Below are 17,819 nucleotides of genomic sequence, written 5' to 3'. Positions count from 1 at the left end.
TTGACATGTTCAGCCCAGAGAAGAGAAGGCTGAGGCGGATAGGATAGCGCTCTTCAAATACCTGAAGGACTGTCATAAGGAAGAAGGCACAAATTTGTTCTCAACTGCTGCTGAAAGTAGAACTAGACTCCATGGGTACAAACTGCAAGAGAAGAAATTCTGATTGAACCTAAGAAAAGATTCCTGATGGTAAGGGTGGTTCAGTAGTGGAACAGATTGCTGAGGGAGGGGGTGGACTCCCTCACTGCAGATTTTCAAGCAGAGGCTTGACAAGCATCTGTTGGAGATGCCGTAGAAGGATTTCCTGCTACAGGCAGGGGGTTGGACTAGATTACCTATTAGGAGCCTTCCAACTCATGATTCTATGATTATATGTTTCTGTGATAAGTCCAAAAGTCTAACTGAGCATAATGGTTGAGCAAAAACAAAAACAAAACAAAGTAGTAAAAACAAAAACTAAACTAAAAACACCATTTTCAAACACATCTATATAGAGGTGTGGAAGGGAGCAATATTGCAGTTTTGGAGAGAAGAAATACATCCACAGCCTTTCGTAACCTACTTTAATACTAGTCTCAATAAGCCCCTAACTTATCCAATTACTCTTGTTATCTGTGGGGGAACCCATTCCAAGATCCTGATAGAAAGGACTTAGTTCTGAGAATAGACCAAAACTTTGTACCATGAAGATGCATATGAGGAGGTCTAGGATTATTTCATAGCATTACTCCATATGCAACAGACATTTCTTTGCAGAGTGGATCATTCTACTCATTGCATGATCCATGGCCTTAAACTGTCTAAGTTCAAGCAACTCTGCTTCATTTCATGAGGAAAGTGTCTTTAATGGAATTCAGTTTATCCTCCCACAGGTAGCATGATATTTCCTGATGCAGACTGAAGACCCAATCTTACCTCCATTTCTGAGTTTCTGCTCCTGGAATTTGGCTTTAATAGAATTTGGTTTATCCTCCCACAGACAGCATGGAGTTTCCTGTTACAGATGGAAGACCCAATCTTACCTCCATCTCTGATTTTCTGCTCCTGGAATTTGCAGAGGTCCGAGAACTACAGATCTTGCATTTCTTTGTGTTCCTAGCTTTGTACTTGACAGCCATGATTGGAAATCTTCTCATCATTATTTTAGTACGCCTTGATCATCACTTGCACACCCCCATGTACTTCTTCCTGATGAACTTAGCCCTGATGGACATGGGCACCATTTCAGTCATGGTACCCAAATCCATGACTAATTCACTCATGAACAGCAGAACCATTTCTTATTCTGGGTGTGTCGCTCAAACGTTCTTTCTTTTCTTCTTTGGAGGCTCCGACTTTGCACTGTTGACCATCATGGCGCATGACCGCTATGTTGCCATCTGCAATCCACTACAATATGAAGCTATTATGACCAAAGGAGCTTGCATTCAGATGGCAATGAGTGCATGGATTTGTGGTGTTCTCTATGCTGTTACGCACACAAGCGGCACCTTTACAATTACTTTTTGCTCGAACGTTGTTGATCAGTTCTTCTGTGAAGTCCCAAAGTTAATAAGACTCTCTTGCACTGACTTGTACCTAGTTGAAGTTGGGCTTCTTGTGCTTAGTTGCAGTGGAATGTTGGGATGCTTTTTTTTCATAGTGACATCATATGTGTCGATCTTCACTGCAGTGCTGAGAATTCCTTCTGCACAGGGACGTCAGAAAGCCCTTTCCACTTGCCTTCCTCACCTCACTGTTGTCTCTTTGCTTGTATTCCTTGGACTCTTTGTCTATGCAATGCCTTCCAGTAATAATTCATCTGGCCTGAATCTTGTTATTTCTGTCATATATACCACTTTACCTTCTATGCTGAACCCATTCATTTACAGCATGAGAAATAAAGAGATCCAGACTGCATTGTGGAAGTTTCTACATCAGAGTAGTTTTCCTAACAGGATCTCAAGATTGTTGTGAGTGTAATCTTCTTCTTTAATGGAATAGTGGGAAAAGGTTATATGAAAATGATGGTCGCCAAATATATGCAGGTTGTCCTCTCTCTTTACCTGAATTTGCCTCACTCTATTGCAGAGATCAGCCAGGATTCCTGAGAAAGAAGCAGACATTCTTGTTGGACTTTCCTTATGCTCTCCACACGTGCATCATTATTGTTGTTATTACACAATTTATTTATATAATCTTTGAACTTGTTTTTCACTGAGTAGCATAACAATATCCTCCAATGTTTGGGAAATCTATTATTTAGTTGGGAAGGAAGATTCTCAAGAATAATGAATTACTTGCTCTTTGATATAGTGGAGATTCACTTGTGAAATATAGTGAATCTGTATTGTGAATCTATAGTGCAGTGGTTCTCAGACGACTTAGAAGACCTAGAGCAGGGATGTCAAGCATAAGACCTGGGGGCCAGATACAGCTTGCAGAAGCTTTTTATCTGACCCTCAGGCTCTCAGCTGCAGAGCAGTGCCGAGGTGTTACTGCTATAAGGACAGCCCACATGAAAATTGGGCTCTCCCATATCTTGAAATATGATCAAGATTTTGTATTCTCTCTCTCTCTCTCTCTCTCTCTCTCTCTCCAACGGAGTTCATTTATTTATTACAGATACGGGTAAGGTAAATAGGTTAGACTTAGGGCTGAGACTACACAGGTTGCACATGAGGGTATTGGCCATCAATTACAACACACATTAGCCCAAAAGAGAAAAAAATTATAATGTCTAAAAACAGTTATTAATCAATAAAAAAGTTATCATATCATACTAAATTAATAATTTAACTAAACAATATTCTTTATCTAGAATTATCTATCCAATTATAAAAAGGCTTCAAGATTTTGTATTTTCTCTTCTGTCATTTGCAGTTAACGAGTTCCTTCTGGCCCTTAGCATGCACCATGAATGCTGTTTGGCCCTTGGTGTGAAACGGGTTTGACACCCCTGACCTAGAGGCTACTTCCTGATTTATAAATGCTGAGGGGTGTGACTATAATGATGATTCATCAGTAGTACTCCCCCCAAAGAGCAGCTTGTTTAACCCTTGATGCACAAAGCCTAATCTGCCCTGTCAGTTTCACAAACCACCAAAAATTGAGTCATGACACACTGATGAGTCCTGGACCCACATTTTGAGAACTGCAGGTATAGAGCATATGTCATACCCTATTATAACGAGAGATTTGGTACCTCTGAGAATTACTCACATATTGTCTATAGCTTGAAAGGTATGAGGCCTGTTCTTCTCAAATGATGTATCTGCCAGAAAGCCATGCAGTATGAGCCGTGTCACATGCCACCAGCAGAACTTCACCCTGAGGTGGGATAAAGCAGAACTGGCGAAAGTCACATCCTGAACCCCCATCCTTAGCCTGACATGCCCCTTGGAGCTCCTTGGAGTTATGCCAGTAAGAGAGCTGGCACAGCTCTGAGGAGTCACATTGAGGATCACACAATTGGAAGTTTGTCCCCTTCCAACCCCTCTCAACTGTTGTCTTCCTCAGTTAAGTAAAGAGGATGCAGAAGACACGGTGGCAATGGCCATGCCTCCTATGTACCAATGGAAGATGGGATTTGGCTATTAATCGGTCATAATTTCCAAACTTTATGTTATTAATTGTCTGGGGTTGTTTTTTTCCGATTTGTTGGTATAGGGTGCCAGCTGGCTGAATGATGTTAGAGCTTTTCATAATGTCATTTGTTCTGTGTCAAAGGATAAACGGTGTAACACCATATCCATAATATTAAAACATGTTGTTCTGTAATATCTAAAGCCCTATGTCCCAAAGAAAAGAAGACTTTCAGGAATTTGTCAAGTATTTGGTGGTGATCATTCAGGGTGTCTTGGATGGAGCCTTGCCTGCTCTTTAGGAAATTCCGTGAGTAACCCCACTTTTCTTGTACACCATGTTTGGCCCTGGTAAGAAGAGCCACCTTCTAATAGCTTCCTGACTTGAAGCAAGCAATTTGTTACCAACACAATTTGTTTTGCACTTTGACAACACAAAGCATTTATGAGTGGGCAGTGCCGACAGGAAGGCCTGTGCCATCCCAGTGGTGCTGAATCCAGCCCGATAAGATGACTGCCAGAGCAGGTAAATGCTGCACTGAGGGGCAGACAGTAGGAAAGGGTGGTAGAAGGGTGGAACTGAGGCAGGAAGGGGTGTTTTAGGGCAGGGAAGAGGATTAGGCCAGGGAGGGGGTCAGGGAGAATGGAAGAGGCCATTGTATCCTAATCCCCATCCCAGACCTAAAAGCCCAACATGGTGTTCCTTGGATTTATTTATTTATTTATGCAGGTATTTATATACCGCCTTTCTTTGGTCATCAGATTTCTCCTCAGACTTTAATCCAAGGCGGTTTACATAGGCAGGCTGTTCTAAAACCCTGTAGGGATTTTTACAATTGAATAGTTCTAGTCTTTCATAGAACTCCTCGTTCCAGCTGGATTCCTTCCCAGTCTGGCCTCTCTCTGGCCCTTCGCCTCCCACGCTCCACTTGACAGCAACTCCTCTCTGCCACCGAGATTCAGCTCATATCAGCATGTCATCAGTTCTTGAGTACTTCTGGTTGTCTCGAACTGGCAGCCTCAGATCTTCAGGCATACAAGGTGGCAGCTCTATCAACTGAGTCAGACCTCCTGCCAGTGATTTTGCTGCTGCAAATTCAAGCAGTCTCATTGGGCAGGCTGAGGCTTGACATTGGATTAGAGAATAAATATTCCCTTATCCCGGGAAGAACTCTAGCCTACCAATATCAGTACTCCAGAAATGGAGGAATTTCCCCAATCTACAAACATATGTGAGGCTAGGTTATGGATTTTCAAACATAGGAAAAAGGCTGCTTGCAAGGTATGACTTTTTCTTCAGCGTTACAATTGTAAAAAAAAAAAATCACAATTATAAAAATAAAGATTGTGTTTAAACTTGTTTAAGGTAGATAGGTAGTCTGATCTTATCTTTAGAGTTTTCTTTACTCAGATGCAGCTTGATGATGACAAGGATTCTTTAGGCTCGTTAGACACAGAGAAATAAATCAGGACACAAAAGTCTCCTCAATTATTTTTATTTTTATTTTTAATCAGATGTGCTGGACTCCTGGGAGTAGGTCTCAAAGCAGTCAAAGGAGATATTAATAACATTTGTTTTCCATGCAGAAAGCCCTTTATTGCAATAACAGAAAGAACTACACACACAGTGCCAAATTTCAAAGGACACAAAATGATCTCTATTTCAATGAATAGAGAACTGCTGACACAAAATGGCCTAAATGCATTTAGAAAAGGATTATATCTACTATCCTGTAAATACTGTTAATAATAACAATAATGCTATTGAAAGATATCAACAGAAGAAATTAAAGATATTGTTATGCAATTGATATATGCTGATGAACAATGACCAAACAGCTTTCGAAAAGGGATTATACCTGCTTTTGAAAGATGCCAATGGGGAAAAGTAAGTACATTTTTCTCCCACTTTTCTTTTTCTTAGCTATCTATTGCCCCTCCATCCAAACAGCTCCCCCCCCCCCGCATACCATTTTGCATTGTACCTTCCAGAGCTTAGCTTCAGTTCATATAATGTCACATTTCTGTGACAGCCGGTACAACACTGATTCCACAAGACTAAAGCACTACTTTGTAGTTGTGAACCTGTGTCCAGTTGCGGACCTATCATAGATGAGATGGGGCAAAAGCCCCAGGAGCCAGCCTCTAGGACCCTGCGGAAGCCTCTCTGAGGTTCCTGACGGGGGTGGAAACTGTTTCTGGTTTTATAGCATCAGGGAACCTCACAGAGGTTTTTCTGACACAGCTGGAGGTTGTGCGAGGCTCCGTGAGCCTCAGGTGAGTGGGGGGGTGGCTTTTCGAGTAAGGGGGTTGGCGACAGCCCATGGGGGCATCATTACAGACCTTTGCCCCAGGTGTGGGGCTGGGGAGGTCCGCCGCTGCCTGTACCAAAGGGAAAGAGTTGGGTCCACCAGACCTCACAGTTGCTATGTGACTACACATCAGTTGAAGTGCAATTTCACTCATTGTTGCTTCTGCAAGTGTAGAAGTCTCCACCATGAGTAGAAGTCCCCCCCCCTCTTTTGCTCTCACCCAATTTGGTCACATGAGTATCCTTTTTTCTATGATTTGGAAAGTGATTGCATTATATATTTCACTTTAGACTGAAAGCTCAACAATACAGTAGTATAAACTATTTCTAGGCTGCACCTAGGAAACAATTCTTCACATGTAGCCCAGGAAGGCCCAACTATCAGGCCAGTTGAACTTGTCCCTGAATGAGGTCTGGAGGGGTTAAACTGCTTCTAAAGCAGCACAGGTTGAGGCTTGTTACTCGTAAGGGTTCCATTCCCAGAACTCAAGTAAAGCCTTTCTAAGCGCCTGGAGAGAGACTGTAATGATTCTGTCTTACATCGCAAAAGTCAGCAAGGCTGTTTTTAAATCGCCTAACAAAGCGACATTGTTTTTTAAATGGATTTGCTTTAATGTGATTTTTGCCATCCACATGAGTTCTGGGAACGGAACCCTCATGAATAACGAGACTCAGCCTGTATTCCATTCACCCTACACTTCACGAGAAGTGACTGAAGAGCTCCACGTAAGGATGTGTCAGCTGAAGATTGTAAGATAAGTGCATAAGGGATGGAAAAGCTGTGTTCTGCATCAAAGTTCTGACTTATAATGTTGTAAGAGATGGGTCTGCTTTGCAACTAGACTGAGTGGCTGTTTGGATGTCTTTGGGGGGAAAGGAGTATCTAATGATTCACTCTTTAAATTGGTATGAGCTACACTGAAAACAAATGGTTATGGGGTCATTCAGATCACACTGTTCCCAGGAATTTAAGACCAAACCAAACCATGGTCAGTATAGGCAGAATGATATGAATGAACTGCAGCTATTCTTACTCACAGGCAGAAAACACAGGAAATCCCCAGTGACCCATCAGATGTAGGGAGAGAAGTAACTCACAGGTTTTTAAACAAGCAACATCTATTGGTGAAGGCTAGCATTTGCATGTTTTCTCACTATGTACACCTGGTGGCTCAGCTCACATGCCACCACTAACAGTAGCATGGTAGTACGGGAAGATACTGGGGAGAAGAAATGCATACACAGCCTTTCTTAAGCTGCTTTCATCCTATTCTTGACAAACCATTGGCTTTTGCAAATTCTGTAACAGAATACTCCTGATAGAAAGGACTTATTTCAGTGAGTATTACTGACCAGCACATTGTACCATGAAAACTAGATTGATGATGACTAGGGATATCTCACACCTTCTCCCAGATATTTCCTTGCAGACTTCATTCTATCAGGGCACAATCCTAACCAACTTTCCAGCACTGGCATAGCTGTGCCAGTGGGGCATGTGCTACATCCTGCAGTTGGGGGGCAGTCATGGAGGCCTCCTCATGGTAAGGCAATGTTTGTTCCCTCGAAGTTGCATTGCTCTTATGTCAGTGCTGGAAAGTTGGTTAGGATTGTAGCCTTAGGGCCCAATCCTATCCAACTTTCTAGCTCCGGTATAGCCACAATGTAGCCCCATAGTAAGGGAACACATATTCCCATTCCTTTTGAAGGCCCCGGTGTCTGCCCCTCCACCACAGGATGCAGTGTGCAGTTCACTGGCACAATTGCATCAGCACTGGAAAATTGGATAGGATTGGGTCCTTAGTCATTCCATTGACTATGGACCAAAGTGGTCTAAACTCAAGCAATTCTATTTCAATACATGGAGAAATTGGTTTTAATAGAATTTGGTTTATACTCCTGCAGGTAGCATGACATTTCTTGTGGCAGACAGAAGACCCAATCTTACCTCCACCTCTGATTTTCTGCTCCTGGACTTTTCTGAGGACAGAGAACTACAGATATTATACTTCTTTCTCTTCCTAGTTTTGTACTTGACAGCAATCATTGGGAATCTTCTCATCATTACTATAGTAGTCCTGGATCATCACCTGCAGACCCCCATGTATTTCTTCCTCATGAACCTAGCCCTGATTGACATGGGCACCATTTCTGTCCCCATTCCCAAATCTATGGCTAATTTACTCACAAATAGCAGAACCATTTCCTATTCAGGATGTATTGCTCAAGTGTTCTTTTTTTTCTTCTTTGGAGGATCAGATTTAGCCCTCCTGACCGTAATGGCACACGACCGGTATGTCGCCATCTGCAATCCACTGCAGTATGAAGCTATTATGAACAAAGGAGCTTGCATTCAGATGGCAACAGGTGCATGGATTTGTGGCATTATCAATGGTATTATACACATAAGTGGCACTTTTAGCATGAACTTTTGCTCTCATGACATTGATCAGTTCTTCTGTGAAGTCCCAAAGTTAATGAGACTCTCTTGTGATAATTTGTACCTAGTTGAAGTTGGGCTTATTGTGTTTAGTTGTAGTGCAATGTTTGGATGTTTTGTCTTCATTGTTACAACTTATGTGTCAATCTTCACTGCAGTGTTCAGAATCCCTTCAGCACAGGGACGTCAGAAAGCCCTCTCCACTTGCATCCCGCACCTCACTGTTGTCTCTTTGCTTGTGTTCGCTGGACTCTTTGTCTACACAAAGCCTCCCACTAATATTTCATCTGATCTGGGTCTTGGTATTTCTGTCATATATACCACTTTTCCTTATATGCTGAATCCATTCATTTATAGCATGAGAAATAAAGAGATCCGGACTGCATTGTGGAAGTTACTACATTAGAGTTGTTTTCCTAACAGGATCCCAAGATTTTTGTGACTTTAACCTTCTTTAATGGAATAGTGAGGAAGAAATTATTAGCCCTTATTATATGAAAATGTTAGTCTGCCACATATACTTAGGTTGTCCTCATTCTTCACCTGAATTTCCTCTCACTCTTCAGCAATTACAGAGCACAGTCAGATTCCTGACAAGGAAGTATACATTCTTGTTGGACATTCCTTGTGCAGTTCACACATATGTTAACCCACAAATGTCTATATTGTTCTTATTAAACCATTTGTTTGTGTAACTTAAGGTGCAATCCAAATTGTGCCTTGGGCCTATGCAAGTCCCTTGCGCTGGCCCAGGAGGGTTGCAAACATGCCATAGGGCATGTTTGCACCTCCTCGAGTGTCAGCTGGAGCAGTGCAGGGATGCACGCTGCTCCACAGAAGCTGAATCCAGCCTCCACGCCAACCTTGATGGGGAGCTTTGCTTTGGCCAAGCTCGGTTGATGCAAGGCTCTGGGGAGGGCAGGGAAGAGGTGGGAGGGAGGCGTTCTGGGGCAGGGGGAGGGCAGGGAGAGGGTGGTCCTGGGGGCAGATAGGTGGGGAGGGGGATGCAGGACTGGGACCCAGCAATTAGGGCCCAGACCTCAACCCCCATTCCCAAGCAGTGTGGAGAGGCTGCAAGTCGCTCCACTCGTCTTGGACTTATGTCACCTCTGGAGGTGGCACAAGTATGAGGAGACCCATTGGGTCTGCAGTGGCTTACACAGGGGTAAGGGGAAGAGTTTCCCCTTACCTTCAGTTGAGTCACTTTGGGGCCCTTACTTGCGCTGGATACGCATTTTGATTCTGTCTTTATATTATTAATGGGTTGGGTTGTTCCTTTTTAGTTTTATTGGTATAGGGCACAAACTAGCTAAATGACTCCAGAGCGTTTTATGATGTCGATGCTGAAGTTTGATAGAGAGATTTCTGGGACTTGGTCTCTGGGTAAAATGCTAAGCAGACACAGACTCATTTAAAAGCATATAGAAAGTTTATTTACATGCTATTTAATATATTTAGGATGGATACAGGTTCGAAGTTACACCATGGTGGACCATTGATTTCTCTCCGAACCACACCCAAAACTCCTTTACTTATACTTTGTCACAAACAACTGACCCACGTGATATACATGTCATTTCCCTCTCCTTATTTGGCATACTGGTGCATGGTTCCAGTCCTAACTGGGAAGTCTGTTAGCCATGTATGGAGAAGTTCTGGCCTGCAACTTTGATTTCACAAGACCCTGGAATGTTCCATTTGGGAAAGCTATGACGCACATGTTTTTCTCTCTCTCTGCAGGTCATCTTGACATAATGACTTTTCCTATCCTGGTTTTAACAGAAAACCAGTCACAATTTTGGCTCCTAATTTCACATGTTTTTCTTATTTGAAGAGAAGTTAGGTTAATCCTTAAAATCTATATCAAGTTCCATATCAAAGGATAAATGATGTATCACCATACCAAGATTTTAAAAACATGTTGTCTATAATATCTAAAGTCCCAAGTTCCAAAAAAAAGAATGCTTTCGGTAATGTATCAGGTATTTGGTGGTGACCATTCATGGTGTCTTGGATGGAGCCTTGTCTGCTCTTTGGGAAATTCCATGAGTGACCACAGCTTTCTTGCATAACATGTTTAGCTCTGGTAAGAAGAGCCACCATCTAGAAGCTGACTGATTTGGAACAAACAATTTGTTAACAACACACAAAAGAAGTCTCCAATCTCACTTGGCCTCACCATCTCCATGGCCACAGCCTAATCCTCTCCTTTCACTCCCCTGTCTATTGCAAGTTCAAGCGGACTTGGGAAGGTGGATTGGGGCCAGGAAGGGGAATAGCATATTGGTGGTGTTGATATTGCCCCCTTCCTGGTTGCGATTCACCCTTTTCTGCCCCCTCCTCACCTCCCTCCCATCCTCCAAGCTGACTTACCAGTGTTATGGGACATGGAGAATCCATTGGCATGGCACCATGGGCAATCACAGTGAGCAGTGGCATCCTGACTCCATGGAACAGCATGTCCCATTTTGTGACATTCATAAAGGATGTTATGCTGCTGGAACACTAGTTCTGGCAATGTATGGCCCACAAAGGATTGGGCCGTCAGTCAAGAAGCTTCTCAAAAGGCGGAACCAACCTTCAGTGTAATGGAAGGGGATTCAGGCATTCATCACATTCCCCCTCTAGGTCATGTATTGGGGGGCAACCTTAACCTGACTTCTTAAAGCAAAACTTCTTTACAGTCACAGGAGGTTCCTAGGAAAGAAAATATTAATGTATCAGAGAAAATAGCATATTTCAAAGCAAAATATTAACTGCATCAGCAATAAAGCATGTCTGAATTATAACCATGTAGCATAACCAAATTGTAACTCGCCGCAGAAGCCACCACAGAGGCTGGATTCAGCCTATGTGTGCTGGCGTGCCTTCATGAGCCAGCGCAGCTTACTCCCGAGGAGACGCAAACGTGCTTTATAGCACATTTGCAACCCTCTTGGGCCGGCACAAGGGACTTGCGTCAGTTCAAGTGAAGAGCAGGATTGTGCTCTAAATGGTTTTCCAAGTATTGTGCTAGCATAGTGGACACATTACGAGAGACTGTTTCTGTTACCCACCTCCACATTTTACGGTTAGGAGATGTCTGTCATTGTCTGCAACTGGTGCCTTTTCCTCATGTCATGAGGAACTTGTTTCCCTGGTCCCAGACACATCAGGCTGACTTCTACTAGAGTGCTGCATCCAGGGTGACCAGACATCCTCTTTTTCCAGGACATGTCCTCTTTTTTGCCTTGTGTCCTGGAAAAGAACTTTAATGGCCTCCTTTTCCCTGTGAGCGGGCCCCTGCAGGCACTCCATAACTCCTGCATAACCTTCTTGCAATTAATAAATTATATATAACATAGTTTTAAATTTAATAAAAAGTAGTATAGAGTGTAAATTAAGTACAGTGGTGCCTTGCATAACGAATGCCCTGCGCACCAAAAAACCCGCATAACGAAAGTGGTTCGCGAAGTTTGGTAACTCGCATAACAAATTTTTGTGACTTATGCTTCGCATAACGAATTTTTTTTTATTGTCCTGGTTTGTTTTAAATCACACACCCGTTAATACCCAGGATGCATTGTGCCTGGAAGTTTAAAAAGCCTCCCCAATGCAGCCTGGGCTCACTTCTCCACATGCAGTTCCAGGGTTGACTTCCAGGAGCCTGTGCTGTGGGCGAACCCTGTATTTGGTCAACTGTTCTGAGCAGTTCTGAGCAGTTCACCAACTCCTTGGGGAACCTACTACCAGCAGTTAAGGTAAGTTTCTTTGAACTTTTCATAACTTTTGGGAAGTGGTGGCCAGCATTTGAGGTACGTTTTGGGGGGCCAGCTGGCCAGTTGGCCAGTTTTGGCCTGCTGTTTTGGGGAGGTTAGGGGAGTTTTTCCAGCAGTTTGGGGAATCTGTGGAACTCATTTGCAACCGTTTTTCCAGACCAGGATTTAAGGAGCTTCTTCACAGGGACATCTCAAGCAGTGGAAAGGTAGGGAGCGTAGTTTCACCATGTGCATTTGTTCTCCTGTGTTGGGGTGGGTGGGTGTTATGCCACTTTTTTGTCCCAGGCAGGTTTGGCCAGATAGGGAGCGTAGCTTCACCATGTGCATGTGTTCTCCTGTGTTGGGGGGTGGGGGTGGGTGTTATGCCACTTTTTTGTCCCAGGCAGGTTTGGCCAGGTAGGGAGCGTAGCTTCACCATGTGCATTTGTTCTCCTGTGTTGGGGGGTGGGGGTGAGTGTTATGCCACTTTTTTGTCCCAGGCAGGTTTGGCCAGGTAGGGAGCGTAGCTTCACCATGTGCATTTGTTCTCCTGTGTTGGGGGGTGGGGGTGAGTGTTATGCCACTTTTTTGTCCCAGGCAGGTTTGGCCAGGTAGGGAGTGTAGCTTCAACATGTGCATTTGTTCTCCTGTGTTGGGGGTGGGGGTGGGTGTTATGCCACTTTTTGGTCCCAGGCAGGTTTGGCCAGGGGTGGGAAGGTGTGCATGAAGCGGATGTGAAGCACTGCCTTTTGTTTTTGCGAACGTAGCAACTGCTGACATGGGTCCCAAGAAGGCTGCTCCTGCAGAGGCCGGGAAGAGGACAAAGATGACACTAGAAATGAAGAAGGAGATCATCCAGAAGCACGACGGAGGCATGAGAGTGACAGACCTCGCCAGGGAGTACAGGAGGAATCCATCCACCATCGGGACCATCCTGAAGATGAGGGAGAAGATCCTTGTGACAGATGCAGCCAAGGGTGTCACCAGGATTGTGAGGAACCGGCCAGCTGTTCTGGAGGAGGTGGAGAAGTTGCTGCTCATCTGGATGGAAGAGAAGCAGCGTGCAGGGGACACAGTGACTGAGGCTGTCATTTGTGAGAAGGCCAAGGCCTTGCACACTGACCTCGTACAGCAAGAGCCAGGAACCTCAGCCGAGCCAGAAGTCTTCAAGGCAAGCAGAGGCTGGTTTGAAAGATTCAAAACCAGATCTGGAATCCACAGCGTGGTCAGGCATGGAGAGGCTGCCAGTTCCGATGTTCCTGCGGCTGAGGACTTTGCCTCAGAGTTCCTGGAGGTTGTGACTACACAGGGCTACCTTCCACAGCAGGTCTTCAACTGCGATGAGACCGGGCTGTTTTGGAAGAGGATGCCCAAAAGGACCTTCCTCACTCAAGAGGAGACCAAGCTGCCTGGCCACAAGCCCATGAAGGACCGTCTGACCCTCCTCTTCTGTGCCAACACCAGTGGGGACCTGAAGATAAAGCCCCTGCTGGTGTACCACTCCGAGAACCCACGGGCCTTCAGGAAGCACAAAGTCAACAAAGACCGGCTAAGCATGTTGTGGCGATCCAACACTAAGGCTTGGGTCACACGCGTCCTGTTTGTGGACTGGGTCAATCTGGCTTTTGGCCCTGCTGTCAAGCAGTACCTGCTGGACAACGACCTGCCGCTGAAGGCCGTGCTTCCAATGGACAATGTTCCTGCTCATCCTCTAGGCCTTGAAGAAGACTTGTTAGAGGACTTCTGCTTCATAAACATCATGTTCCTGCCGCCTAACACCACCCCACTACTCCAGCCAATGGATCAGCAGGTCATCGCCAATTTCAAAAAACTCTACACCAAGGAGCTTTTCAGGCACTGCTTCGAGGTGACCAATTGCACCAACCTCACCCTGCGTGAATTCTGGAGAGACCACTTTGACATCGTCAGCTGCTGAAGATGATCACCAAGGCCTGGGACAGGATCAGCCAGAGAAATCTGAATTCCGCTTGGCGCAACCTGTGGCCAGAGTGTGTGGCAACAAGTGACTCTGATGCTTCTGCACCTGCACCAGAGTCAACAGTGCTGGAGGACATTGTTTCCTTGGGGAGGACCATGGGCCTCGAGGTCACAGAGGAGGACATCTGCGAGCTGGTGGAGGACCACGACCGGGAGCTGTTCACCCAGGAGCTGGTCGAACTGCAGGCAGAGGCTACGCAGGAGCAGGCCTCTTTGAAAGAGGAAGAAGCGACAAGTGAGGAACAGCTGTCCTTCATGGAACTGAAGGACATCTGCCAACAGTGGCAAAACGTGCAGACTTAGGCACAGCGGCACCACCCAGACAAGGCTCTGGCACATGACCTTGCGAACATGTTTGATAGAAGGATCATGTTCTCTTTCAGAGGGGTGTTGAAAAGGCGGCTGAAGCAGCAGACCATGGACAGGTTCTTCATGAAGAAGCAAAGAGTGGAAGAGGAACCTGCTGCTTCTACCAGTGGTGCCCAGTTGCCTTCCTCCTCCTCCTCCTCGTCCTCCTAGAAGCCTTGAAGTCAAGCCTTGAAGCCTTCTCCCAGTTGTCCAAGTTGTTAAGTTAAGGTAAGTTAGAGCAGTGATGCTGAGACTTGGGGGACAGAGGGGTCTGTCTCCAGGTTGTCTTTGGCTAACTGCAAACTGCTTCTGTCCTAGCTAGCCAGCCTGAGACCATTCCCAGTTTGCCAGTGTCCCTGCCTACTTTACTGCGCCTTCTCCCAGTTTGCCAGCATTGTCCAAGTTGTCTGGTAAGTTAGAGCAGTGATGCTGAGACTTGGGGGACAGAGGGGTCTGTCTCCAGGTTGTCTTTGGCTAACTGTAAACTGCTTCTGTCCTAGCTAGACAGCCTGAGACCGTTCCTGCATGCATCTTCTCCACGTTTGCCAGTGTCCCTGCCTACTCTACTGCGCCTTCTCCACGTTTGCCAGTGTCCCTGCCTACTCTACTGCACCTTCCCAGTTGACCAGCGTTCATGCCATCCCCAGAGAGACCCTCCGCAGCTCTGGGAACGTAAATGACTGCTGCTGTGATGTGGAGACAGTTCTGTCTGCCTCCAGTTTCCGGACTTAAAAGACTGGTCCTGTAGGTTGAGACACTTCAGCCTGACTTGGTCACCTTAAAATGTTTGTGTACAAGGGTCCCCTAGAGCCTTAGAGAGTCCTTTGGCGATTTTAAAAAGTTTCTGTATTGGTTTCTGTATGATGTCCCTGCTTACATGCCTTAAAAATGTACTTTCTGAAGAGTTTTGCACAGTCCAAGGACTGTTTGTGACTGTTTCTGTTCAGTTTCAGTGTTGAGCCTCAAGTCAGATGGTCCTGCCTCATGTTTGCTGATTTTTAAATGTTTTTCTGTCATGTTTAAAAAGTTGAAGTTTTGTGCTTGAAATTTTTGAAATCCTCTGTACAGTATGTATGCCTTTAAAGAGCACTTAATAAACACTTTGTAAAACAAATTTGACTTTGTTCTGACTTTTCTTGCCCATAGGAATGCATTAATTAAATTTCAATGCATTCCTATGGGAAAACGCGATTCGCAGAACGAAAAATTCGCATAACGAAAGGACTCACGGAACGGATTAATTTCGTTATGCAAGGCACCACTGTACATGAAGGGTGCAATCCTAACCCCTTATGTCAGTGCTTTCCAGCACTGACATAAGGGCAATGCAGTTCTGTGGTAAGGGAACAAACATTCCCTTACTTTGAGGAGGCCTCCGTGAGTGACACCCAACTGCAGGGTGCAGCACATGTCCCATTGGAAAGCACATGTCCCAGTGCTGGAAAGCACTGACATAAGGGGTTAGGATTATCCCCAAAATCAATATACAAGTGTTCTTAGCTTTTATTTAGTCCTGTGCTACATTTTTCTTGAATGTCCTACATTTTGGGGTGTCTTGTCCTTTTTCTGCAGTTATGACATCTGGTCACCCTGGCTGCATCCAACTCAGAAGGGGGGGAAACTTATAGCATGACAGATTTACCACCCATGATTATTATTTTTCTCACTGATTTCTTTAGGAAAAGAGAAAAAAAAATCACACTCAGAAGATAAAAACTCTCAACAACCACCCATAATTGTGTAGCTGGACTCCTGGGACAAGGGCCTGAAGGTGCCCCAGGAGATATTAATAAAATCTCCTTCACATGCAGAAAACCTTTTAATTCCCATGAGGATAGAAAGAACCCATATGCCAATAAAGGTAAATGAAAAAAAAAAATGAGATAGAAAGAACCACACAAATAGTGCCAATTTTCAAAGAACAGAAAAGCCTGGCATATGATGCTGATAGATAATCTCCTGAAGGCTTCTGGAACCAGAGATTCAAATACTGTTAAGATACACCAGTGGCAAAAATGTAAGTAAATATTTTCTACATTCTCATCTGTCTGTTGGCCTATGCTTCCTTGTCTCCTTCCATATTCTTCTCTTAATACTGTATTGTGCATCCTTCCATACTCTCAACCATTAAAGTCAGTCCCAGCTTATTTTGATTCTGCTTGACACAAAAGCTGATTCCACAAGTCTCCAGTACCAAATAGTCGTGGTACACTTATATAAAAGGGGATTGTTGCACATAATTGCTTATCTCACTAGTGTTAAGTAACTCCAGATGAAAGGTTAATTCTCTTCCCCCCCCCCCCGAGCCCCCAGCCCAGTTTCGTGCAAATGTAGGAGATACCATCTTTAGGACATTCCATCATCTCCACCTGCCCATGCCAAATTTAGGCAGATGGGAAATCTCTGTTTTTATTGTTCTGATTCAGGAAGTGATCGCATTTCATTCAATGTCACTTTCAATTGGCAGCACAGAAAGAATTATAGAAACATTGCTGCTCAGGATCTACGCATACAAAAGCAATTGCACACATTTAGCCATGTTTGGAATAAGGCTGAATTCTTATGCACTTTTATCTGGAGCAGAGGGGTAGACTGAATTGATTTTTACAATACAAAAGAATTGACAGGTTCTATCTTCCAAGAACCACAACATTCAGATGTTTCTTTCTGATCTGGTGTCACATTCTGGCCTCCATCCTCCCACGCTCAGAGCAGAAGGAATAACTCAGCTCAGCTTGTCAGCTGCTTCAAGGTCGCAAGGTGCCGGTGGCCTCGAACTGGGGACCTGTGGATGTTATCTTCAGGCAAATGGAGGCTCTACCCTCTAGATCAGACCTCCTGCCCACACACACACACAGGTGTCACCTTTGTCTGCACCCCCTACACTCCCTAATGTTGCCACTGACTATGGACACTGCCTCAAGTTCCATGATGGGAGAAATGTGGCATCTAAATGTAAGAATACTTAGCATTTCTATAGTGCATTCTGAACATAGACTTCACATATACTGGGGTAGTCGTCAGTGCAGTCCAAAGGGAAATATTATTATCCCCAGATTGCAAATGGAACTAAGAGGATTGCCTGAGCAAATGGTAGGGATGAAAGTCAAAGTAAAAAAGTCCTGATTCACAGCTCAGCCTCTTTCAGCCTAATCCTATTGGCCTTTTATGACAGCTGGACTGATGCACAGGCCCTGCAAGGGCATGAAGGTTGTGCTGCTGCTGAACCAATCAGCTACAGGCTGAAGCAGCAGATCCCAATAGCTGCTGACCCTGGATGGCTCCAGAGCAGGTAAGCTGGTGCCAGGGAAGGCGGTTTGTAGGCAGGGAGGAGGAGGAAAATGGGTGTAACAGGGAGGGGAGGAGAACTGGATCTGTATCAAGGGGGGAGAGATTTGCCAGATCCTATCTGCCATTTTCCA

At 44.7% G+C, this 17,819-nt stretch overlaps 2 protein-coding genes across 2 annotated transcripts; both read left to right on the top strand.

The window, feature by feature from the left end:
- Positions 1–984: 984 nt before the first annotated feature.
- LOC136653017 (olfactory receptor 14I1-like) lies at positions 985–1,956 on the top strand. Its single transcript, XM_066629943.1, has one exon. It carries the CDS (start codon positions 985–987, stop codon positions 1,954–1,956), a length of 972 nt encoding a protein of 323 aa, XP_066486040.1.
- Positions 1,957–7,784: 5,828 nt separating this feature from the next.
- On the top strand, positions 7,785–8,720 carry LOC136653016 (olfactory receptor 14A16-like). Its single transcript, XM_066629941.1, has one exon. It carries the CDS (start codon positions 7,785–7,787, stop codon positions 8,718–8,720), a length of 936 nt encoding a protein of 311 aa, XP_066486038.1.
- The last annotated feature ends 9,099 nt before the right edge of the window (positions 8,721–17,819 follow it).

Source organism: Tiliqua scincoides, chromosome 5 (genome assembly GCF_035046505.1).
Source record: "Tiliqua scincoides isolate rTilSci1 chromosome 5, rTilSci1.hap2, whole genome shotgun sequence".
Taxonomy (NCBI): Eukaryota; Metazoa; Chordata; class Lepidosauria; order Squamata; family Scincidae; genus Tiliqua; species Tiliqua scincoides.
This window is presented reverse-complemented; position numbering and strand designations above follow the sequence as displayed.